The sequence below is a fragment of the Alligator mississippiensis genome, chromosome 14 (assembly GCF_030867095.1).
Source record: "Alligator mississippiensis isolate rAllMis1 chromosome 14, rAllMis1, whole genome shotgun sequence".
Taxonomy (NCBI): Eukaryota; Metazoa; Chordata; order Crocodylia; family Alligatoridae; genus Alligator; species Alligator mississippiensis.
This window is the reverse complement of record NC_081837.1, coordinates 44,642,145-44,666,569: the sequence shown is the minus strand read 5'-3', so window position 1 is coordinate 44,666,569 and position 24,425 is coordinate 44,642,145. Positions and strand designations below refer to the sequence as shown.

The 24,425-nt window shown below is 56.1% G+C and overlaps 2 protein-coding genes across 2 annotated transcripts in view; one reads left to right on the top strand and one right to left on the bottom strand.

Annotated features, from left to right (window-relative positions):
• Positions 1 to 239: 239 nt before the first annotated feature.
• Positions 240 to 17,515, bottom strand: WNT2B (Wnt family member 2B). The gene is made up of 5 exons (XM_006267534.4): positions 17,226 to 17,515; positions 5,353 to 5,573; positions 3,429 to 3,706; positions 2,723 to 2,987; positions 240 to 1,196 (listed from the first exon to the last, which is right to left on the bottom strand). The coding sequence occupies exons 1-5, from the start codon at positions 17,384 to 17,386 to the stop codon at positions 967 to 969; spliced, it is 1,155 nt and encodes a 384-aa protein (XP_006267596.3). The 5' UTR covers positions 17,387 to 17,515; the 3' UTR covers positions 240 to 966.
• CTTNBP2NL (CTTNBP2 N-terminal like) overlaps positions 3,706 to 24,425 on the top strand; it is a 95,570-nt gene continuing 74,850 nt past the window's right edge. The window contains exons 1-4 of the mRNA XM_019496948.2: positions 3,706 to 3,993; positions 6,256 to 6,376; positions 8,506 to 8,767; positions 10,290 to 10,355. The gene's annotated coding sequence lies outside the window, so the exon portion shown is untranslated. The remainder of the gene's footprint in view (positions 3,994 to 6,255; positions 6,377 to 8,505; positions 8,768 to 10,289; positions 10,356 to 24,425) is intronic.

Sequence of the window (24,425 nt, the reverse complement as noted above, 5' to 3'; positions counted from 1 at the left end):
ATCCTGCTCCATCCTTGTCTGCCTTTCCTGAAGGAGCCTGCAGCAGGGGGTCGGAGTGCCTCCATGGGGCAGGTCCCAATCTTGGGGACAGGAGAGCACCCACCATCACAGAGGTACATGGCGGGAATCTCATGGGGGAGCTCCCTGCCAGCACAGCATGGTGGATTAGCTCTCATTGAGGCCTGTGCTGGGGTGCCATGGCCCTGCTAGATGGGCAGTAACGCGCAAGGCAAAGAGCATCTATTTCGGATACAGGTTTATAATGGATTTTGTCTTAAAAAGAATGAAGCGGTATATACCACGTGCAAGGAGCCTGACATTGGCTGACTGCTCTCTCGCATTCTCTGTGCATGTCCCTGCGTGTATGCCCTTCTCCCGTGGCAGTCATTCAGGTCTCAGTCACCTGTTGCCTGCCCCTTTCTCAGCTGGGGGAAGGAGGAGTTGCTCTTGTCCAGCTGTGTTGATCATTCAGCTGTGTCACTGTGCTAGATCTGGCTGAGAAAAGCACCGGAGATCAAGGAGCTGCCTTAGGCTTTTGCAATCTCCTGCCTTGGGCCGTGCAAAAAGTTCAGGACAAGAGCGCTCTGCAAGGACTAGCTGTTTTGCCCTGGAGTCCCTTGCCAGGCACTCTCCATGTACACACACATTGAGGGGGCCACTGGGGCTCTGCTTTCCAGTCTCGTGGCCATTGCACTGTCCTGCTGCAAGAGAACAAGGGGCGAGGGAAGCTTCACAGTGTAAGCGATGGTCGCAAGCCCCCTCTAGGGAAGGGGTGAGTTGGCTGAGCAAGTTGGCAGGGTCCCTGGGACCTCCTGGGAAGTGTAGTTCTCTCTCTAGTGCTTTGCCGGATGAATTAAGAAAAGCCATGCAGCTGCACTACAGCTCCCAGAATGCCCTGGCATGGGGGCCTGGGGCCCGGGGCGGGCACGAGGCCTCAGCTTTGTCCCTCTGCCACTGCATGAACGGTCAGGTCTGGTCCAGCCACTCAGCCCGCTTGGGCGCTTTGCACGTGTGCACGTCCACGGTGTCCTCGCACTCCTTGCAGCGCACAGCACAACACCAGTGGAACTTGCACTCGCACTTGGTGATGCGTGTGACACGGGTTGTGTCGTAGCCCCGGCCGCAGCACATGACCTCGCAGCTGTCGGTTCCACGGGACATCTTGTTGCACACGCGCCCAGCTGTCCCCAAGGAGCCTGCGGGAGGGAAGCCAGGGCTCGTTACCCAGCTCTGGGAGCAAGACAGCCCTCATGCCCTCCTCCCTCCTCCCCAATGCTGCTCTCTTCTGGCAAAAGGTACCTCTGCCCTTCTGCCAGCCCAGGGGGCTTGGGTCAGACCCGCATCCAGCAGCACTGTCAGGTTTGGTGAAGGCAAGCTCACACCCTTTGCTGCTTGGTTGGAGAGCACTGCGTTCCAGGGTGACTTCCAAGCTGTCTTCCCCAGCATGTCTGCCTGCTGTTGGCAGCTCCTTCCCTGGGAGGACTGGGAGCCTGCTCCATGTGCAGCCTGGCTGCAGGGCCCAGAGAGAGCTTGGAAGAAGCCTTCTAAAATGGCCAACTCTGGTACCAAAGGTCCCCCTCAGCTTTTGCTGACCCTTCCCCAGCCCCAGGCCAGGTGCTAATCTATTCTGCAGACCATCTGACCCCATCCTGCCAGGTCTCCCTTGTCTGATGGCTTTGCATTCCCCAGGTAATGAAGCCTTGTTTTGATCTGGGGAGAGCCTGTCTGAGCTGGACAGGACACGCAGCCAGCCCTCCCTCGGGGCAGGTATGAGGGAAAGCTCTCCCAGGCAGCGGGCATGCAATTCCCTTTTCCTTGTGGCCTGACTATCCTGTGCTGCAGCTGGAGAGGGAATGCAGGGGAGGGCCAGAAATTTGGTGTAAGGTTTTATGGACTGCAAGCTCGGGACACAGGGCACAGGCAGCCTGGTGGGGAGGCAGCTGGCTCGAGTCCTGAGGCAGAGGCTCTGATGAATGAATCCCTGTCTGGAAGTGGGGCTGTTTCACCAAAACTGTACTCCTCTCTTGCAGCTACTGGCCTCTGCAAAGCCCCCAGTGATCAACCGGTGAGGCTACTTTACCTGCAAGGCTGGAAGTCCAGGCTGGTCTGCTTGGCAAAGGAGAGCTTTGCTTGCAATAGTAGGAAAGTTTCTGAAGGCTGGGGGATAAGCTTTGAGAGGCCTGTGACATGCAGAGGCTTGCTTATCACTCAGAAGGAGTTGGACACATTCAGTGAACAAAGCACCAGCCAGCCAGGAGCCTCCTTCAAGACTGGGATATCAATTCCCCTGAGCTAAGGTCCCACGGGATGAGCTGGTGTTCCCAGTGGTTGCTGTACGCTTCTGGGGGCATGACTGGCAAAGCCTTAGAGCGATGGGTTTTACTGGGCTGCCTCGCTAGTGCTGATCAGGGATGGGGACAGGGAAATCTGTTGTTGGTGCTGCTTAGCAATGGTTTGAAAAGCAAATCAGACTTGCTGCTCATTCCCCTCCCTTGCTTCTGCCTCCCCAGTTTTGAAAACGGCTTTGCTGGCAGAAATGGAAACTTCCACCCAGAAACGCTGTCAGTGCCACACCGCTCACCCTGGAGTTGCATGGTGCCAAGATGATAAATGCTGGCAATATCTTGTGGGCCTGGCCCAGCCGTTGGCCCATCACGGCAGGCTGTCCCTGCCCCGACGTGACCCCCGCTACACCCCGCCATCAGCCGGCGCTGACTTTTACCTGCTGCCTTGTCCATCAGGCAGTAGTCAGGGGAGTTCTCGAAGTACACCAGGTCCGTTTTGGTGGGCTTCCGAAAGTACTTGTTGGCCACGGTGAAGCCAGTGCCATCCTGGTTCATGGTGACCTGGATGGCGCCATTGTACTTCCTCCGGAGGTAATCCCCGGTCTTGCGGAAATCCGACATAGCCAGCCAGCAAGTCCGGAGGGTGCAGGAGCCGCTGACCCCGTGGCACTTGCACTCCAGCTTCAAGAAGCGCTTCACGGCCTGCCGGAGGGGGGGATGCGTGAGGACCCAGCCAGGTATCATGCTCGCGGCTGCCTGCCCGGGCTGGCCAGAGCTCTGAGGTGGCTTGTTTCTCACCTGCTAAAAGGCCAGGGGTTGGCAAGCCCTGCTGTTTGAGGCCACTGAAGAGAGGATGTGTGGGAGAGTATCCTGATGGGAAGGCACAAGGTGCCATGCAGGCACTTTGGGTGCCGGCTGAGCTGTGGCTGGGCATGGGGGCAGTGAGGCGGGCAGGAGGGAAGGCATCTGCCTCCACCACCCTGCCATGAATAAAGCAGGGCTGGGCTTGGACAGGAGGCACCGAGAAGACATGGGCCTTACTCTGGATCAGATGGGCCGTAGCTTGCCCTAGGGCTGCTGCAGAAACGGGCCAGGCTGTCCCTCCTCACCAGGCTCTAGCTCTGGGCAGTGCCCAGCACTCACCATCCTCCCGCAGCGGTTGTTGTGCAGGTTCATCAGGGCCCGGGCATCCTTCACCTTCTTCTCCTTGGCATCCACAAAGGCCTTGGCGAACTTGATGCCGTAGTGGATGTTGTCACTGCAGCCGCCCCAGTCGAACTCGCCCCGCTCGTCCCGGGACCGCCCGCGCTTGCGGGGGTCACAGCTGCAGCCTTTCAGCTCTCCCTGGCTGCAGGCTCGCGTGATGGCATACACCACCCCAGCTGAAGAGATGGCATAGACGAAGGCGGCCTCCCTGCTGCCTGCCGGAGGGGAAAGGAGCGAGCAGTGAGAGGCCTGCCAGGTCTGGGCGTGCTCCTGCATGTGGTCCCTGCCGTCCCCACCCTGCCTGACCCTCCTGTGAGCACCAAGGCAGTGATTGCACCGGCCGAGGGAAGGCAGGTGCCCTGCGCTATGCAGCAGCTTGGCCAGCTGGGATTCAGCACTGACATCGGGCAGGTCTGCAGGGCTCCTTCGCTGGACAGTTCCCAGGTGACCCCAACACTGCTCACATCAGCATCTGCAGAGGAGGAGGATGCAGCCCGGGAAGGTACAAGTTGGTGCCGGGAACCCCAGGGCAGCTCTTCCCAGCAGCCGGGCAATGTGGGGGGGACGGGGGCAAGGAGTCCTGGGTTTCTATCTTGTTCTGGGCTGGGCAGTTAAAGCCCAGCCTGTAGGGTCTGAACATGAGCCCCACAGCATTTTGCTGGGCTCTTAAGCCCAAGCTCCTGGAGGCGGGGGATTGCATGCAGAGTACAGGCTTAGCTTTTTATTTTTAAAAGTAAGCATTTGCCCTTCTGGCTTCAGGGGCAGCCTAGATGTGCCCAGTGGCTCAAAATTGGGTGGGGATTAGACCCCATAGTTATAATCTGATTTCTGTTTAAAAAAAAAAAAAGAAGTCTCCTGCATGTCACAGGGCTAGAGTCCCCTCCCCATGTCCAGGCTGGTTTCCTCCCTCCCTGATGCAGCAGATCAGGGGAGCAGGCTGCCTCATCCAGGCTAGCACCTCCTTGACTGGGCGGTCTTGACTGGCAGCCCTCCTGGCTGCCTGTGCACCATCCAGCATCGCTGGTAGAGCCCCCTGGTCCATGGGTGCAACCCCTGCCCGTCTCAGAGGTCAGACCTTTCTAGGGTCAGCCCACAGCATGCTGCTGCCCAGGGCCCTGCCAAGCCTACCCCATCCCTTGCAGAGGACAAACCTCACCCCGTGGGCATGGGACCTTCTCCAGGACAGAGCCTGCAGCCACCGCTGTCTTGGCCTTTCACTCCTCTCTGCCCCAGCTTCCACACTCTGCAGGGAGATGTCCGGTCCCACGTGCCTGGCCAGCCCTGCTCTCCAAATATTTACATATCCCGTTACTGTTTACATGCAAGCTGGTTCTCCAGAGGTGTCTCCTTCCCTGGCTCCTCCCGCCAGGGCAGTGATGCGCTCCCGTTACTGCCTGACAAACTGACAGGGAAAGGCCGAGCTCTGGAGGGGATAACGGGAGCGCCTGCTCGGCCCCAGAGCAGCGGTTATGCCTCAAGGGACTGGACCAGGGGAGCAAAAGGTGTTTTGCTTCTGGGTACAGCAAAATGTGTGTGTGTGTGGGGGGGGTCCTGGCCTTTCCTTAAAAGCAGGAGCTGGGGTCGGTGGGTGCAGGGAGCAGCCTGGGAAAACTGGCCTGATGCCCTGTTGCATGACTGCTGCGCAACCCTGGGCACAAGACATTGTGGTTTTAGGTGCTGGATTCCTAGGCACCTGTTTGCCCCGTGCAGGATGGCACCTGGCATTACCTCGATGGGCTACAGGAACTGTTTGGCAGGCAGGTCACCCTCAGCCTCAGTGCCAAATCATCCCCTCCTGGAGGCAGGGTATGATTTCCCCCCTGGGCAAGTGGGTGGGAAGAGAAACCCTGCGGGGACCTACTTCTCAGCATGACTCTGCCGAAGACAGTGTGGTCCCTGTCCAGCGTGCTGCAGTTCCAGCGGTGGTGCCGAAACTGGTGCTGGCACTCTCGGATCCACTCCTTGGCGCCCTCGCCCACTGACTGCATGATGTCAGGGTACTTTTGGCAGAACTGCCGCTGCTTGTTCACCAGCCCGGGGATGTTGTCGCAGATCACCCTGGCGCCCAGGGCCCCGATGTACCTGCGGAAGGAGAGCACGCCCCGTGAGCAATGCCCCTAAGGGAGCATTTTGCAGGCTGTAGGGCTGGGGCACTGCAGGGCTGTGCTAGGATGGGGTCTTGGCTGGGTATCTAAGCATACAACCCTGGGGTGCACCAGGTCCCTGCATTTCCACGGGGCAGGCTTCCTCCCAGAACAGCTACAGTGAGCTGTAGCCAGGGCTGAGGAGGAATAAGAGTTGGCATTTGTGCCCCTGGAGCTGCGTGAACTTTCAGGATGAGGTACCACGGTACTGACTGCGGGAACTGGCAGCTGTGCCATGCTGCACAGCCCTGTCTGATGGCAGCTGGCGCAGCTCAAGACGACTAGCTCAGAAGAGCAGGTCACGGAGCCAAAGCTGCCTGGCCAGGATTTCCCGAGGAGGGCTGGTAGTTGTTCTGTCCGAAGCCCCGTCCTGCATTGGGGCCCCTTTGAGTGCCAGGTGCTTCGCAGACAGGCAACAGCAAGGACATCTCAACCCCAGAGAGCTCCTGGGCTAGGGCAGGATGTAGCAGGTGGACAGGACAGGACAGGATGGGCTTAGGAGGGTGAGAGATAGATACCCCCTCCAGGTCGTGCAGAAGTCAGACAAAGCCTGGGGCTTCTGCCCTGTGCTGCGTGGCAAAGCAAGACTCCTATCAGTGACTTTTTCTTGTTTTTTGCAGCCTCTGGAAGCAGATTTCAGAGTCCAGCAGGGCCTGCTCAGGAACAGCCACGGCTGTAGCAGTGGGGGACCAGCCAGCATGAGCATCTCACGGCAGGGAGTGCTCCTGCTTGCAGCTAGAGGTCAGTGGCTGCAGGAGGGATCGATCCCTTCCCAAACGCTGGGGCTTTACTGCTGCACTTCAGGGTGCCCACATCCGTGCCCAGCCTCCCCATGTCCCCCCGCAGGGCAGTTCCCCAGGTATTCCATCGTCTCCTGGTCCTGCTGCTCCTCAGCTGGTGGATGGGGTGGGCGGTGAGGGGAAGCAGCGCCAGCAATTCTCCGGTGCAGCCCGTATGATTTGAGCAAGCAACTCAGCCCAGAAACCCAGGGCATGTGGCGGGGAGGCTGAATTCTCCCTGCAGACCACAGCCAGTTCCTTTGTGGACTTGAAGCCAAAGCAGACCCTGGAGTGGAGTACGGAAGATGCCACCTCCATCCAGAAGCTATGCTTATATCCCTTGTTCCCCTCTGCCAGAGAGCGGCTGATCCCTTGTGCTGGGGAACTGGCCTGGCCATAGACCCCGACCCTGCATTTCTGGCCAGACAAAGAAGGGAGGCTTTGGGCAGGACTGAAACATTTGCAACCCCTAGACTGGAATTAAGACCCTCCCTTGAACAGGAATAAGAAAGCCCAAAGCTGGGGTGATGTTCCCTTGTGTCCCTGGCCGTGCTCTCATTCCTATCGGCCCGGAGCTAGCTCACAGCTTGAAGAATGGCTTCAAGACCACAGAAAGCAATGGAGCTCTTTTCTTTCCCTTTTTAAAAAATATTTTGTTTAAGCACTGGCAGCCGCGCAAGGTCATCTCGGGCTGGAGCGGTGGATAATAGACCTGGCTCCCTGCGGCTCTGCCAACGCCAACGCGCGTTATGTTTTACAAGCTTGCTCGTCAACCTTTCATCAGGCGGCTGCGGCGCCAGGGAGATGGGGAAGCCATTAAAAAAGCTCATCAAGGGGAAGAGGGGTGACGCTAGGTACACAATGCCTTCCTGCCTGCACAAAGAGGACAATTTGGTCCAACCCCAGGGTGCAGAAGGTTCTTCCCAGGAGCAGGATGGGGTATAGCAGGGATGGAGCATTGCCCCTTTCTGCCTTCCCACATTTGCTCAGCAATAAGGTGGGTCTTAAAGCTGGCCAGCACTTGTGGGGCTTGGCTGGGGAGATGCTGCCTATAGGCTGAGGACGGCTGTGCCCTGAGGCCACATGGGACAGACGGGTGCTGCCTTCTGGAGGAAATGGGTGCTCAGGCCTGGTGATATACAGAGGGAAGCACTGCTGTCCAAATCCCCAAGCTGCTCCCAGATCCCTCCATGCACAGTGCCTGCCACGGGTGGGACAGGACATCACAGCATCTGTTCCCAGCTCACCATGGCCCCAGGACTTTGCACCCCTGCTCTCTTCCTGCTTGCACCCAGCTAAGGGGCAGGGAGCCTTGGTGCATTTGGTGTGGACGAGGGGAGCTCTGTCGCTCACAGCTGGCTGGAGAGTGGCGATTCTCTGGGCTGACTGAGGTGCTTTGCTAGGGGAAAGCATGCAGATAATGGCAATGACTAACCTAGCCCCAGGAGGCTTTGATCTCAGAGAATCCTCCCAGCCAGATAAACGCCAGTCACTCCCCTTTTCACACCACCAGCTAATTATTTCTGCTCTCGTTAGCTCCACTGCTGAATACCTGGCTGGCAGCCAGCTTTTTCAAAGGGGAGCACAGGAGGGTCACCGGTTCCTCTCCCTTTTTTTTCACCGTGCACCTTGCCAACATATCTGCCTCCCTTCCCCGCTGTGCCTGGGTCTGCTGATTGCAGCCGCAGTCCAGGCAAGGAATGCAATGGTTGGATCTCCTTTGGCGCTAACGAGCCGGGTTCCCTGCTGCCCTCCATTTCCGGTCTCCTTTTCTTCCTAACTGCCTCACTTGCTTGGGTGTAAGTGACTCCAGGGCTATTCTGGTGTTGGAGGGGCATTGTCACTCTGCTGGTCCCCTTAGCCCTCCCCCTATCCTCTCTCTGCCAGTGAGACCTGAGCAGAAACGACCTGCTGTTTTGTGGGGAATTCCAGAACTTGGGGTGAGTTGCTGTGTTCTGATCTGGAGCTAAAATTAACCAAAAAGTCCAACATTTCCTGCCCAAAAGAATTTGGGGGGGAAACTCCCCCAAAACTATTCTTTGGTCTTGGACCAGACTATGTCATTCCACCATTATGTTTTTCATTTCACAGGGAGTTTTTGGAAAATCCAAGCAGCCCATTCCAAAAGGTCAAAGCAGGATGTCTGGGCCTTTTCAGAAGGCTCTTCTTTTTTTTTTTTCATGTCTTTTTAAACGTGCAATGCTGCTGACACGGGCCGGTTCCCACGGGAGGCTTCATGTTTAATGCACTTGAGCTGCCCACTGGAGTGCGGTCAGATGGCCTTGGGAACTCTGCTCGTGGTCAGCCCCAAACAGAGGGCAGGAGGGGAGTTGCAGTGCATGGAGACGGCCAGGTGAGCTGCTGTGTGATGTGCCCGGAGGTGGCAAGAGGGTGCGGCTGGGAGGTGAGGCGCCTCCAGCAGGGGGGCGTGGGTGGCACAAGACGGATGTGTAGTCATGCGTGTGTGTCACATCCTCAGGGGAGGCTGGTCTGCACAGGCAGTGACCGCATCCAGCTGCCGCCAGCCAAGGAGCCGCTGGCTCCACTCAAGGGGCAGGGCTCCGTGCCGTGCTGCGGGCGTGAGTCACGACCCTCTGCATGTTCCTAGAACTGGGCTGCGCGGCTGCCAGGGACACGCGCTGCGGAGGCACGTCCCTCCACACGCAGTTGGTCGCATTTCCTTGGAGCGACCTACTTGACAGTCTGAGCACTGGCCAGCCCAGAGCCAGCAGGCATGCACGGGCTCCTGTGTGCAGAGGCAGGGCCCCGCATGTCCAGGTGGTGACATGGGCCTGACCCCACGCTGCTGCTCCTTTTGCCCAGGGGTGAATCCATCGCATAAGCGAATCCAGCCGTGTCACTGGCATGGGTTTGCTCTCGGCCGCCCCGTTCCGAGGGGAACAGGAGAGAGCTGTCACATGTTGGCTCCCAGTTGTTTTTCCCATTCTCAGAATCTGCTGACTTTCATTCCCATAAACAAGGAGAAACCTAAATTGCTTCTAAGATAAACAGGCAGCTCTGGGGCCGACGCATCTATTTACTCGGCAGCAGCACGCGTTTCGCTTTAACCCCGTAGCCGCGGTGGGCCCTGGGGCTGAGATGCGCCCACTCCCCGCTGGCCTGGCATGCCCCTGCCCTCTGCTGACGGGCCTAAGGAGGAGGTTTCCCTGGGTTCCTCTCTGCACTCATGTTTGCACATGCAGCCCTGCAGAGAGGACGGGAAGGAGACGTGGGTGCTGCATGGAGTGGGCTGAGCATTGGCTGCATCACACTGTCTCCAGGCCCTGTCTCCGCATTGCATGGGAATCTGGTTCTTGTACAACACCTTGGTGCCCAGAGAGTTGCAGGGGAAATGCAGCTGCCATACTGCTGAGCTCTCCCTTCTGCCATGGGCAATGCCTTTACAGTGCCAGGGTGAGCTTTCAAGTTGGCGAGGGGAACAAGTGTAATGCAGGCCATCTGCTGCAGCCTGACACGGGTGGGAAATCCCCGCTCACGCTCTTCCAGAGCTCCCAGAGTGCACATCCCTCAGGGCTTGTCCATCCTTTCCCTGCCACAGTCTCTGTGCTGCCTGTTCTCCCCTTCACACCTTGGGCTGCAGCTTCCTCTTGGGAGTATCAGGCTGTGGCAGGGGGAGCTGCTGATGCATTGGTGGGTCTCATGTGGTGGCTCTCCTGGCCACAAAGTGTTGTTTCTCTGTTCTGCAATGGGGAGGCAGCTCTCAGCTCTCTGTCCTCAGATATGTGTGCACGGGTCCCATCCTGCCTCAGCCAGAGAGGCAGTCTGGGCTCTGGGCACTGACCTACGCAGGACTGGTTGTCACTGGGGCTGCGGGTGGGGTAACCATGTTGTAATGTGGCTTCTGTCCCCCACAGGTTGCCAGCTCGCCACAACAGCCCCTCTCAGTGGCAGTGCACAGAAGCAGGACCCAGCAAAGCAGAGTAAGTCCTAACTGTTGAAACATCAGCACATCATCAGGGGATTTCCCAGGCCCCGGTGGAATTTGGAGTGGGTTCCTCCAAATGAGGTCTGGCCTAGGCCCTAGGGCATGAAAGGCACCTCCTGGCTCTCCACCAGCAGCCACTTTGGTGGCTGAAGGGAGACTGACTTGGGCAGATGAGCACAGGCTGCCTGGCCCTCAGTGTCACCATCCAGGGCTGCATCCTAGGGCTCAGAGCTTGAGAAGATCATGGTTTAAAAAAAAAAAAAGCAGCCAATCCCTTGCTTCAGGCGTGCCCTCTGCACTCGATAATCTATGAATGCCGGCGGGTGCCCATGATATTGAGCCCCATGCCCCATTATTATTTAGACAAGTAACCAGCATCACTTGGAAGAAATGCTAAGCATGTAATCCCTCCATGGTGAAACCGGCAGTGCCCTCAGAGTCTTTTAAATTGAATTAGAGTGGGGTCAGGAGCAAGCTGTGAACAGGGGACGTTTGCCATTGCGAGCAGGGCGGGTGGATTGGCACGGGATTATTGAAAGGTCACATCCTGCTTTCCAGTGCGTGGAGCTGGGTTGCTGCCAGGTGCCCCTGGCACAGCGCCTGGCCACGTGTGGGGTGATAGTGTCAGGGAGGGGCTGGGGCCAGGCTGCTGAGCTGCTGGAAAGGGCCGGCTGATGCGCGCATGAAAGCACTGCCCAGCTTTGCAAAAGGTTGCCCATCCCTGTGGGGTCTAGGCAGCTCTGCCTGACTCCTCCAGGTCCCCTGGGAAACGCTGTGTATTTTGCAGGTGTGCTCATCTCCAAGGCTGCTCCTAAGAGGGACTTGGGTCCTGGGGTGGAGTTGCCTGGTACTGTGTTGGCTCCACTCCAGCTGCAGCTGTGGGTGGCTAATGGATTACAAGTGAAAATGGGCAGAAGCTTAGTGCAGCAGCGTCTTACTGCCTTTTAGCCTGTGCCTGCGATCTCAAGGTGCTGTACTCTCTGGTCACTGACCACCCTGAGCTGTGGGGTTGGGGTGAAACTGGAGGCTCTCGTGTTTGGCTCAGCAGTGAAATAGTGTCTGGTGTTTGGCTGATGTGTCGGGCTACAGAGAGGAGGGGGACAGGGCTATGGTCTCTGCAGGTCCCCATCGGGTCCAAGTTGGGAGGGAGTTTGTTTCAGTGATGGCTCAAGGCAGGGGACCTGCTGTTTGCACTAGAGCAGGCCCCTGTTTCACTGACTAGCCTGTTCTGATGCCGGTGGCTGATGAGAGCTGATGCTAAGGCAGGCAGTCTGCAGTGTCCTTCCTGACACTGGGGCTAGCTGGGAAAAGGGGCAACCAGCCCGTGGCCAAGCACAGCTTGCTAGCACCACTGTTCCTCGCCGCCAGGCTGAACTGAGCAGCCGGCGTGGTGCTCCGCGCTCCAGGAAACCATGTCGATGACTCACGAGGTGCGGTTCTTCCCACTGAGTCAGTACTGACCCCGAGGCTTCAGGGACAAGCTCGGAGCAGGACAAAGGGCTGCAGACACAGCTTTGAGATGAGCAGCAGACAGCGGTCACTCTGGGCTGCCAAAGGGGCTACCTTCCAGAGACACTGACCATGCTCCAGCGCTCTCCACTCCCTGGGCAGTCCCAAGCAGATGCACTCCCCTCCCTGCCTGTCCAAGCCTGTGGGTACAGAATTTATAGCAGGTTGCAAAGCACTTTGGTATGCAAGGTGCAATATTCCTCCAAGATATTATTTTATTATTTTTATTATTATTATGAGCCCTTAACATTTTATTAAGCCCTACTGGGAATGGGGCCATCCTGACCTGCTGGAGTTGTTAGCACCTTGGGAAGATTAATAGCCCTAATTTCCTCACTTAGAGCCATTACTCTGTGTAGGGAAAGCCCTGGTCTCCCTTGAATAATTTTTAATAGCATAATGCTGTGCAACCTCCCAGCCCCACTTCAAGTGAGGGTGTTTCATTCTTTGCCTTTTTAAAAACTTTATTTAGTGTTAACATTTTTCCAGCCCTGTGCCGTGAGATGTGTTCCTCCACAGCTCTGACCTCGTCTCGGTGTCTGTGGTATCAGAATGTAGTTACTATGGAGAGAATCCTTGTTGCCTAAACAAGGGTCTTGAAAGGACTTGTCTCCTGTGAAACTTGATGTGAAGAGTCAGAGAGGGGCCTGCCTCTAATAGCCGGATGGTTACCCAGTGCCAGCACAAGCTGATTATGTGGGAGGCTTCGTGGCTTATCCTTTTATACTGTGCAAGTTCCTGGAGACCTCACCTGGGACTGCTGACCACTGCACGAATGTAGGAGAAGATGCAGTGTCTCACCCAAAGAGGCACAGAGAGACTAGATGACTTGCCCACGGATGCACAGTGGCATCGGTGGCAAAGCTGGACATAAAACCCTGCTTTTCTGCAGCCCAAGGCAGGGCTTGTGCTGAAGGGGCAAGAAAGAAGTAGCTTGAAAGCACAGGGGAATGCAGCGGGCCAGCTCGTCCACCACTGCGCCCAGGCTTCAACGCAGCCCTGGACTTCTGCAAGTGAGTGACTGCATTGAAAACCGATGCTAGACAGTAGAACATGTCCCTGAACACCACTTGTCCCCTGGAGTTCCCCCAGCATCCTCCAAGGAGTGGGGAGGTATTGCCATCACGTTGCAAGGCTAACCTGGCTTCCAGGGGCACCGCACTGCACCGCACCTGCCTGCCTGCACGGTGCCGACTCGCGTGGGACCTGCAGCACTGATCAATGGGGAACTCTGCTTCCTCAAGGCCCAGCCCCATGAGCTAACCTCTAGGCTTCATGGCAGAAGGGGGGAAATGGCCAGTTTTGATGTCAGTTCAGAGAAGAGGGAACACCAGTGGAGAAGGAAATGGGCTGGGGTCTGGGATTCTGGAGTCCTGTTCATATGGACTCCCTGCATAACCATGGGCCAAGCACTTCATCTCTTTGCAGCTCTGCAAAAAGGAGAGGAGGACTCTGTGCAACGTCCCCAGGGCAGAGTCTGCTTCTGGCAGCCTCTTGCGCAGGATCTAACCCTGTGGCACCCTGTTGTAGTGGGTGGGGGGGGCCTGCCATCACAGCGATATATAGTAATTGCCAGGGGATTTGCAAGGGCAGCTAATCCTTTCCCCTGTGCACTTAGGTCCAGATGAAGTGTCCTGTAGGTAAAATGTTCCCGTGATGAAAAATGACCCAAGAAATATAATTAGGCCAAATGATTATTGTGTACAGTGACTGAGGGAACCCATCTGCTGCAATATTTTCCCAATGAAAACACACTGGAGCTACTACGGCTTCTCTTTCAGCCAGCTTGACTTCTGTGAAAGCTTACTTTTCCAAGAGGACTATTTGGCGAGCCAGCGTGACGGAGCACTTCAGTAAAAAGACTCCTTGGTGAGTGACCCTGCAGCTATTGCTGTTGCTACCCCCAGCAAAACGCTTCGTAACAGGGAGCGTGTATCCTCTGTGAACGTGCTTCTGCACGAATGGCAGGCTCCCACCCTGTCCTAGGGCTGCTTTTGGGTGCATGTTCCCTTTTATGCGGCACCCGAGTCCGATTCCCAGGACTGCCCTGCTTTCCTGGCGCACCGATGTGGGATGAGGCTGGACCGGGGCAGACCCGCTCTGCAGCTTTGGGGTGTAAGAGGAAGGCGGTTCGGACAAGGTGGCGCTGACGGGAATGCTGCCCTGTTGGCCAAACCACTGGGGACTGGACCAGAGAGTGCCAGACCAGAAGGCAGGAGCTGGTATAGCTGGAGCTGGGCTTCTCTGGGTTGCAGCAGCCTCCTGTCCTATGTGGATCAGCAGAGGGAGGGAGCCGGTAACACACCTTCCCCCTCCGTGCATTACACGGGCTGACTCCAGGACTGAAAGCTCCTTGCCTGCACATCTTTCCTCCCGCTCTGTTTCAAACACTCCTGTCATTGCTATTTCCCCCTCCACCCACCTAGATAAAGCACTCATCCAGTTGACAAAGATGATCAATCTCTGGCTCAATGTACAGGCAGTTGTTTTGAGCATATTAGCAATGCCCGGTGCCTTCTGCAACCCAAGCTAGTTTATGGATCGCTGTCTAGGAATTGCATGTGCCTAGTAAGGCCTTGCCCAGGGTCCCTCCAAAGCCTCTCCTGCTATTTGTAGTAAAAGCATAAAAACTGGAGTGCTTGTGAACTTCTGAACCCTCGCTAGTGTGAAATGAGTTAGACAGGGAAGGAAGCCAATTTTTGGACCAGTGGGTGCCATCCAACTTTGGTTCGTGCTGCGCCCGGTGCGTGCCAGAGATAAGGAAGACTCCCTCCTGAAATTTCTCAGCGTGTTAAATCTTAAATAAGAGACGTCTAATTAACATCTCTGGGGACCACTCAAAAACTCGCCTTGACTGTTTTCAAGGACCCCAAGAGCAACAGGCCTTCGAAGCTTTCTTCTAGCAGCACCTCCCTGTAAAAACTAGACTTGCGAACACTGGCTTTGAAAGGAGGCTTTGGAAAACGGATTTCAGACCTTATGCTGTGGTGCTCATGGACTCCAAAGGGAAAGTAAAGGAGGAAGCTTAGGAAGAAATACATGCCTTGTATTTCTTTCCCTCAGTTAAGGTGCTGTGCCAGGCTCCCAAACCCCGCAGGACTGCTTGAGCGCTGGTTGCTGAATATAAGTCGTGGGGTGAACATGACACAGGTGCTGCTCCTCACCAGAAATATGTGGGAGCTGGGAACGCCCCTGCTTGGCAGGGTGCTGGGGAGAAAGGGCAAGCACATGGGACTCCCAGTGTCAGGGACTGGACCTCTCTTCACCATCTGAGTTGTGTCTTCCCTGAGCGGGGATTCTACCCCCATCCGCAGAGCCTGTTTGCACCAGGACACAAGCATTGCCCGAGGGCGATCAGCTTTCCGCAAGCCCGTGCCACGGAAAGGAGCCCACGTGGCGGCCCACGGCTGGACTGGAGGAGAAGCTAGGGACGGGGCTCCTTCCCACAAGCCTGTTGTCTCTCCTGGGAGCTTGATGCCTCACATCTGCTGCGGTGCCAGATGAAATTAAATATTTGTAGTTCCAAAGGATTGTGGTTAGCAATAAACAAGCTGGCTAACGAGGATCTGGTGTGTCTGCGAGTTTACGCACGGGGGATTTGTCCGTGCGAGAGAGAGTGGGCATGCGCGAGGGCAGGGTGCCAGCGAACTCGTGCACACTTTCCTCTGACCAAACCTTTCTTGTAGCAGGGCTTTCCACGCGGCAGCCCTGCGGAGCGAGTAAACGCTCCTTCTTCGTTATGTACACCCCGCTCTGTTTATTGCACAATTTCTATTTACAAGCAACATCCTAATCTGCCCCAAATCTTTCACAAGGAATCTTGGAAGCCAGTGCGGGGCCTGGTGCTCTCCTGCACTGTCCTGCTGGCCTTGGAGAGACCCGCTAGCTTCAGGCTATGAGGGATGAGGTGCTTGTCCTCCCTTTGCTGCTGTGCACTCAGCTAGAAATGGGATTTTCCTTTTGCATTTTTTGTCTGTGTTTCAGCAGGGATTTTCTTGCTAGTTAACACCATCAACCAAAGTTGGGAGGCTGCAAAGGGGCTGCTGATGGGGTTAACCCAGCACCCCATGGAGCTACCATCAAAGTGGAACCAGTGCAACCACGGTGCCAAAGCAAGACCTGTAGCTGATCTTCCACGACCACCCTAAGCCAGCCCCGCTGCCCTGGCTAAATGACGAGCTGTTGCAGCATAACTGATGTCAAGTCCAAGCTACGAGCTTCGAACAACCCACGGTTTTGTTTCCCCCAATCCCCAAGTTCCCCAACGGCTGGAATTTTTGTGAAGTAACGTGGGCCGGGCCTGATGTCATTGAAATATTAATTATTGTCAGTTGTTTAGAAGCATTTGGTGGCCATTTCCTCGTGGTGCATTCTGTGGAGGCTTGACCTGGTGCTTTCTGTTTAATCTACTTTAAAAATTGACTGGGAGAAATGAGAAGCATTTCCTTTTGGGCACCAGTTTGCATGTGTGTGAATCCCGAAAGGAGTTTGGCAATCGGGATCACAACAGTAATAACGTGAATAATGATGCGCCAGCCAATGTCTAGCTGTAATATCAACGGTGAGAGAGAGGTGCTGGCAGCTGGGCCAGGGTCATAGTTGGGAATAGTTTCCCAAAAGGAAGGCTTCATTTAAACGTGCCATTTTGTCGAAGCTGAAACGGGGGGGGCAGCGGTGGACTGACTTCAGCCACCGTTTTATCAGGACGGTTTGCTAGTTGGAGAGAGGAACGGAAACCCAGAGCCTGTGCATCCCTGAGCAGCCTGTGTAAGGCAGTTCGGGGTTGTGGTGGGGAAGAGGGAGCAGCGTTTCAGGGCTGCCCGTCGCCTCCACAACCTGCTGCAAAGCACAAGCGTCATTTTCCAGCCCGCTCTACAGCCAAAATCCTTCCTGGCCGTGTGTAGCTCTCCCTTCCCCAGCTCTGCGTGCCATCCCCAATACTTGCTGCATGTCCGTACTCCTCCTGCCGCGGAGGGAGAAATCTTCCTTGACTGCCAACCCGGTGGGGAAGGGGAGCAGGGGCCGGGGTAAGACACTGAATGCACGCAACGCACAAGGTAGCCAGCTTGAAAGAAACATTTTTTTTTTTTTTTTTGGTTGCAGAAACCGAGTTGGTCTGAATCAAAGCGCTCTCCCCTACCCCCAGTTGTGCTCCCTTCTGCCATGCACCACCTCGCAGCCCGCAGCGGCCGGAGCACTGCTCTCCCCCGCTCCCACCGCGGTCCCTGCCCGGGCGCGCGCTCCCACGCCGGGACGCGGCTGTGCGGGGGGACGCTCCCGGGCTGCGCGGCGCAGGTGAGCGGAGCAGCCCCGACGGCCCCGCGCGCAGCCCAGCCCGGCCCGGCCCCGCACTCACCACCACGAGGAGTCGGCGCGGGGGGTGAGGGCCAGCAGGATGAGCAGCCAGGCCAGGTGCAGGCGCGAGGCGGTGGCGGTGGTGGTGGCAGCGGCGGCGGCGGCGGGCGCCCTCCCCTCGGCCCCGCTGGCAGGCGGCTGCTCCGCGCCCGGCTGGAGCATCTCCCCGGGAGGAGCGGCCCGCGGGCTGCTGCGGGCTCGACGGCCGCGCACAAAGAGGCGGAGGAGGCGGGCAGGGGCCGGCCCAGCGGCTCCCGGGGGCGGGGGTGGCTCTGGCAGGCCGCCTCGCCCCCCCTCCCCGCTCCCCTGCGCCGAGCCGAGCCGGGGTCGGGGCAGCGCCTCCGCCCGCACCTGCCGCGGGTACTGCCCTGCCGGCCCCGATCCTCCGGCTCCCTCCGCGGGAGGAGCCGCCGGGCCGCGTGCGACGGGAGCAGCTCGGGGGCTGGCTGGAGGGAGATGCCCTTAGGAAGGGAAGGAGCTGCAGGCTGAGCTTGGCCCCAGCCGGGCTGCATGGGACGCTGGCGTGATGGTGGCTGGGCTGTACCTGGAAGGGGACATGCCCATCTTCCCCAGCCTGAGTGACTGGGTGTAGCTGAGGGCGGAGACGCGTCCCTTGCCACAGGCGATGGTAGCCTCCCAATGGGAGGATCTCTGCTGCTCAGTTTATGGCAATGGGGAATTGCTCTTGGGTTTTCCTTCTAGCTTGCTCTTGTGGCCTTTTGGCTAGGGGCAAGGAAATCAAGGGGGCATCTGAACTCCAAGGCCCCAGGGCTTGCCTTGCCGTGGATTTGGGGGCGTCTGAAAGCCAAGACTGAAGAGTCTGGGAGGGAGGATGCTTGCCGGTGGTAGCGCCACGCAGACCTGAATGACCGAGCTGTGCTCAACCCGTGGGATTTGGAGCCGATGCGGCTGATTTGGTCCTAGACACACAATTTAAAAACAGAACAAAAAACCAAACCAGAAACCCCATCCCCACACAGCGAGGGATCAGCCCTCTGCACTCAGCTGCATGCAGTGAACCTTCTTCGTGTTCCCATCTCTCCAAGTAGACGCCTGGCTTTTTTGGGCTATGGTGTCTAGGCCAGCATCTTCACACCTGCCGTGTTACCTTCATCCCTGCTTCAGTATATACAAGGTACCAAGGGAGCACCAACTGGCTGCAAGGCAAGCTTAACTTTGAGCATCTGCTGAAGCCTCCTTGCTCACTAGGATGGGAGCTCCTGGTTTGGTGCTTGGCTGCGCTGGGGGCTGGAGCAGTCTGACTTCTCGTACTGATGAGTCCCTCCAGCTCCCCCGATTGCCAGCGTAAGCCAAAGGGGAGAGGCGGCACGACCCATTTTCACAGCTTCATTGTGAACGTGGCTGTTAGGTGCTTTGCAGCGACTCTCCGCTTCTGGGGGCTACCCGTGAATCTCCGAACCAGGCCCTTTGCTGTCAGAGCCGTCTTTTGGCCAAATCCTCAGGGACTGCTGCAAATTGTCATGGCTTGGTTGATGATGGGGCCACGGCCCCTGCAGAGGACCTGCTCCGTGGCATTGTGGATCTAGGACGATGCCGCACATCACAGTAACGCTGGTCTGGCAGCTTGCAAAGACTCACCTTACCTTGGAGCGCTCTTGTGGCCCCTCACCAGCTCCTTCCACCGTGTAAGTGCTTGCATCGCTGTGGAGCACGGTCACTCGGAGTAGCTGCTTTGGCACAACTGCCAATGCCTGCCTGCAAACCTCAGTCTCGCCTGGCGTCCTTGGCCCTTTTGCCTTCTCAGCTTTGTCAAAGCCCTGGCCACCCCCTTTGCTCTGTCTGCCAGGCCTGTTGCTCTCTGTGCCGCCTGCTCTGAGTTTTACAGATTAATTGAGGACTTTGTTGGCCTGCAAGAAACCCAAAGCATAGCTGATGCTTGTTTTCAATCCAGCGACACTTAGAGTTACAGTGCCAGTGGGGCTCTGTCTTTTTGTTCACGGCCCAGCTGAAGGATTGCGTTACAGCTTATTTATAAAGCTGCCCCACTGGAAAAACAAAGGGTTGATATATATAGACCCTTGTGGAAGCCTGGGCATTTGCTTAGCAGCCTCATGGTACTGTACAGCATGCTTCGATCTCGCCAACGCCTCTGCCCTCCAGCCAACTCCGAGCTGCCAGTACAACACGCTCTATTCCCTGCTCCCCCACAGTTTCACTAGGGTTTTATGGTGTTGGTGGAGACAGCACTTGCCCCTCCTGGTGTGCTTTCCGACTCTAAATGGCATGGCACAGCACGCCACCCTGCCTCCTTTTCCCCACTGGGCTCAGTGCAGGACTCCAGCCCCAAGCAGCAAGAAGAAGCAGAGACCCCAAGAGGGACTGTGCTCATCTCCTTCGGGCAGAGGTGCCCAGAGATTTTAAAGATGGGTGACCATACAAGCCTCTGGGTGAAAGCCTGCTGGGACTGGAGCCATGTGCTGCAGCCCTTAGCAGTGGTGTCATGGGCGAAATGGGGCCCGTGAGAAGACCTGGTGCTTCCTCTTGTGCTTTAAAACGTGTTCCTTTCTAACTGGTCGTGCTACGTGACCGACAGCCCCATGAACTGCGACTGGGGATGGAAACCCACTGGGCTAAGTGGAGGGAAATGGCCCAAGTACTGGATTTGCAGCAACTGCCTGGAGAGGGTGGGGGGACAAAAGCAGCGGGCTCCTCTGTGCACATGCATGTATCAGGTCATCCAGTGCTGGAGCTGCGGGCAGGCTTGGCTTGGGTCGTGCCAGGCCAGGTCTGGAAAAGGCTCTGCCCCAGATAGCACCCTGAGTTGCTCTGGGCACCACCCTCGGTACTTTGGTACGTGAGTGGGGATGCTGCTCTCTTGCAGCTACCTGATGGGCATTCCTGGAAACTACCGTCCACCTCTGGGGGCTCTGGTCTGCTTGGCTGTGTGTGAGGAGCTCCCCAAAAGGTGCTGGGAGGTGGCTGAGGGCTGCACAGGAGTGGGAGCCCATGTCGGCCCTTGCCCTTTGAACTGCGGTAGGCACGGGCTGCTTGGCCCTTCGGGAGCAGCCTGCACAGACTGCGTGTGTGTGTCCGTGTGTGTCCTCCTCCACAAGAGCTGCCGTCAGTAAACAAACAGGGCTCGGCTTTCAAAGGCTTTCATGATTCATTAACTTCAAAGGAACAAACTCTTTATTTTCCTACCAGGTCAGTCGCTCTGGAGACGCTGGGTCCCTTGGTGTCGAAGGTGACCAGCTGCCCACGCTAGGTCCCAGCGCAGGCTTGGCACAGCTGCTGTTGCTTCTGGTAACAGCCCTTGGCTTTGCCAGAATACTGTCTGCCCGGAGGGCTGCAGCAGAAAGCACAGGGAAGGCTGCTTGACTGCCTCAAGTCTTTGACAAACGGAGAAAAGCCAAAGGAAATTGAAATGCTAACACATTTTTTAGGCAGTCCTTTCCACAGGACTTTAGGCATGTGGCATCCAGCCTGCAAGGGCACTTCTTGGAGCTCATGCATACAGGCACTGGATGTCCATCTGTGAACTCTAGAAGCTCACCTGCTTTGAGACCTGGCTTGCAAAGGCTTTCAGGTTTTCCAGGGCACCTGCAGAACTGAGCTTGTAGTGAGGGCACTGCGCCGGGACTCAGGAGATCCAGGCTCTGGTCTGGTCTCTTAAGCTTCTCAGGCATTCAGTTGCTTTGGACCCCAGTGGTCCAGCTGTGAAGCAGCAACGATAATCTCCACCACCGCTGGTTGATGGTCCCGCTAGGCATTTGTGCAAGACCCAGCACAGCCCTGGGGTTGAGAGGGGTACCCAAATCCACTCAATTGATGTCTTCAAGTGAATGTGGAAGGTAGTTGTGGCCTTTGGCTTAGCTGTGAACACATGGTTTGGCTCATCCGCGGAGCCTTGCCAAATTCAGCTGAGATTTATTATGATCTTTGGGGCAGGTCTGGGGTGCAGAGTGAAGCTGGGGGGAGCTCCGTTGCCAGACTTCCTGCAGGAATCCCCTCTTCCCTGGGGGGTGATGCTAACCTTTCATGTAGCAGCATCTGACCCTTTCAGCTGTAATTCCAGGGGGAAGACTTTGACCCTGAACTAGCTCGATAACAACAAGGCAGAGAGGTCCTGGGGAGCCTAGTCTTTGCATTACAGTGCCCTTTATTTAGAATCATTCTCAGCCTTGTGTAATCACAGCCACTGGGACATCAAAGAGGGAATATCATTGTCCTGGAATAACCTCCAGCGCCAGGCCTGCTGACCTAGCAGGAAGCCCATTTTCTGAGGGGACAAAGCTGTTCATTAACAGCTTATTTTGGGAAGTGACATTAAGGGGACATGGTGAAATCCAAGCCCTGCCGTCTTCTAAACCATCTGTAGAAAAGCTGCTGTCTGCCGGGCAGAGGGTGGTAGGCAGCCTCTCCTGAGAGGCCCACACCAGGGAGAGGGTCTCGCAGGACCCCGGAGAAGCATGCTCAGGAAAACAGGTTGGCTCTGGGTGTCGATTGCATCTGACTACCCTTATATCCATGACTGGCCAGGGCTTCCCGGGATCTGTGGCCGGTGGTTTCCCAAATAGAGGCATGATGTTCTCAGCGCTGAATCACTGCCTGCGAGTGCCTTGAGCCTTGGCTCTGCTAACGTGAAACTAAAAAGGACCATGAGGCCATTTTCATTAAACCTGTTGGCATCACGCTTCCGTTTGGAGCGCTAATTGTAAAGTCAGAAATCATGGAGAAGTCGAATTGGTCTGTGCTGTTGCGGGTGCCCTGGTACTGGTACTCGGCATCGTGGACATCACTGGTGACTGGTCTGGGAGACACTGGTTCCATGGTGATGCTCTCCACATGCAGATGGAAAACTTGTCCTTGTCAAAAGGAGCACGGCAAGGATGCCTCAGTGCACGCAGATCTGTCCTGAGGTGGTAGCATTGCGACCTCTCTCTTTGGCCACACCAGTATAATGAAGCGGGCTCTCGGGACAGCACCATTTAGACTGGCCCCAGGTCCCTGCCAGCCCCTGCTCCATGCCTGGGTGTGGGCCACTGTGCTGCTATCGGGGTTATTAACATCCTCATCACGAAAACAGGCAGGAACAGGGGCAACAGGCCTGGCTGGCAAGCGTCTAGCTGGGATGTGTAAGCCCTAGAGCCGTCCCTGCTGGGATTAGGCCTAATGACCCTTGAGGTGCCTGCATGTGTTATGCCAAATGGGTTGTAGAGAGAGCAGTGATGAGAGGAAAACTGGCTACCAATGCCGCGGCCCTCTCCTTCCCGGGCTGGTGACCTTGCCAACGCTGTCCGGCAGGCGCGGGCTCTGTCTGTCATCGGCAGGTCAGATGAGGCTGCAAGTTGACCGGCACGTGGAAAGACATGGGGTGACATCATGTAGTGACACCAACCTGCTGATTCATTTCCAAGGTCAGCGGTTGTTTATTTATAACCAGGCGAGCTGGCATCGTGCAGCGACAAACTCTTGCAACAAGTTGTCCGTCAAATGCGGGTACCGCTCAGGCAGGAAGCGTTTGTGGCAGAACCGCGTGAACGTGGGATCTTCCTGGGGCTTGATGTCTCTGCTGCCCAGCGTGCTCTGTGCGGTCTTGTGTGAGCCTACAGAAAAGGATCCATCTGCCTGGGCCTTCACCAGACCCTTTACACCCAACAAGAATCATGTACACGTTGCTGGAGAAGGACTGAGTTGGCTTAAATGAGACCCACCAAAGCAAGGCCACGCCAAATTATGGGACATCTCTTACCCTAGTGCACAGCGCAGTCTGCTGCTAGAGTCTCCATTTCATCACAGGGGACTTCCCTTTGCCTCCAGCTGATAAGAAAACCTCACGGTAAAATATCCCAGCTGAAGCCCTCACCATGCTGCAGGCCTCATGTCTGCCAACCCCAAATGCTGGCGGTGCTTGGGGCTCAAACTTTCTGTATCCATCCCTGAAAAGGATCTCGGGCATTGTGCATGACTGGACTGGGACTGGTTTCAGGAAGGGCAAGCTTCTCTTTCTCCTGTTCTGTTGAAATTGCAAGAAAACATCTTGCCGCCTGTGTGATTCCCTGCCTTTATTCTTCACCAGCATCAAGCTCCTGTGCTTGGGACTGCAGGACCCTGTTGTGCTTCAAGTACGTCTAGTTTCTGGTTGGAAAAAATGTTGATGGAACAGCGCTTTTCGTCAGAAAGTGTGTTCCACGTGGTAGGACGCTGTCAGTTTTTCCCCAAGACTGCCTGTTAGAGAAGAGAAGTGGGGGTGGGTGGGGGAAAGTTTTCTGATGTTTTCTAGTATCTGTTTTAAAACAGGACAGTTTAGTCTCTCACTTCTGAAATGACATTTTGGCTTTAAGCTTTACTATTATTTGTTGCTTTCTACGTGGGATAAAACAAGAAAGTCAACATTGAAACAAACTCTAAATATTTTATCGCTACCACACTTTGGAATTCACAACAGTGACATTTTAAATCCACCCAAAATGAATTTCTCCTCCAGACTTTCATGGGGGAACCTGGAAATTCAGAGGGTTCATTCAAAATGGGGAACAAAGCCGGATTCAGAGAAATCCTTTGCAAAGCAGCTGTATCTGCAGGCCACCTTTAAGGGAACCACTCATCATGTTGCACACTGGTAGCTCTGGGGAAAGTGGGACAAGCCTGCCTGCTTTTCAGCCCACTGGCTGCAGTAGTTGCTTGGACAGACTGCCCAGGGTTTGGCTGGGTGCCGGGGTCTTATCTACTGGAAGTACTTGGCAGGACGTATTGCTGTTGGGGATTGGTGCGTGGTGGCTTTTATTTGTCTTTTGTGCATGCGTGTGGCTGGCATCTAAATATTAAACACCGCAGTTACTCCCCTAAGGTTGAATAGCACACTGCTGTGTGCAACCAGTGTTTGCAGCAGGTACAATGTCCTGCAGGCTGTCTTGCAGTTAAGAACACAGAACAACGCACAGAGATATTACTTCACAGCCTTTTATCACTAACCTAGATAACATATAATAGAATGAGCACCTTTCTCCTGACTTAAAGGGTGGTTTATACTGTTAGGGCTGTGAAAGGGGGCCTGGGTGTACGTGGAAATCCTGCCTGCTGTGTGCAAACCATCTGCATGGCCCCAAATCCAATCCCCCCTCTGGGCTTTTCCCTTCAAGGTTGTGGGCTATGAATTGAGGCGCAGATGTCCTGCTGGCTTCCCCAGATCAAAGTGCCTTCCTTTCTTCTGCTTGTAGAAAGAAAGCCTGGGTCTGGA

Bases quoted from the DNA above. Each gene is read 5' to 3' on its own strand.
- WNT2B (XM_006267534.4), bottom strand. From the start codon at position 17,386: ATGCTCCAGCCGGGCGCGGAGCAGCCGCCTGCCAGCGGGGCCGAGGGG. The intron at 2,988-3,428 runs GTGAGTGCTGGG...CCCCTCCGGCAG, and splicing joins ACAACCGCTGCGGGAGGATG to GCCGTGAAGCGCTTCTTGAA. The intron at 1,197-2,722 runs GTAAAAGTCAGC...TCCCTCCCGCAG, and splicing joins CCTGATGGACAAGGCAGCAG to GCTCCTTGGGGACAGCTGGG.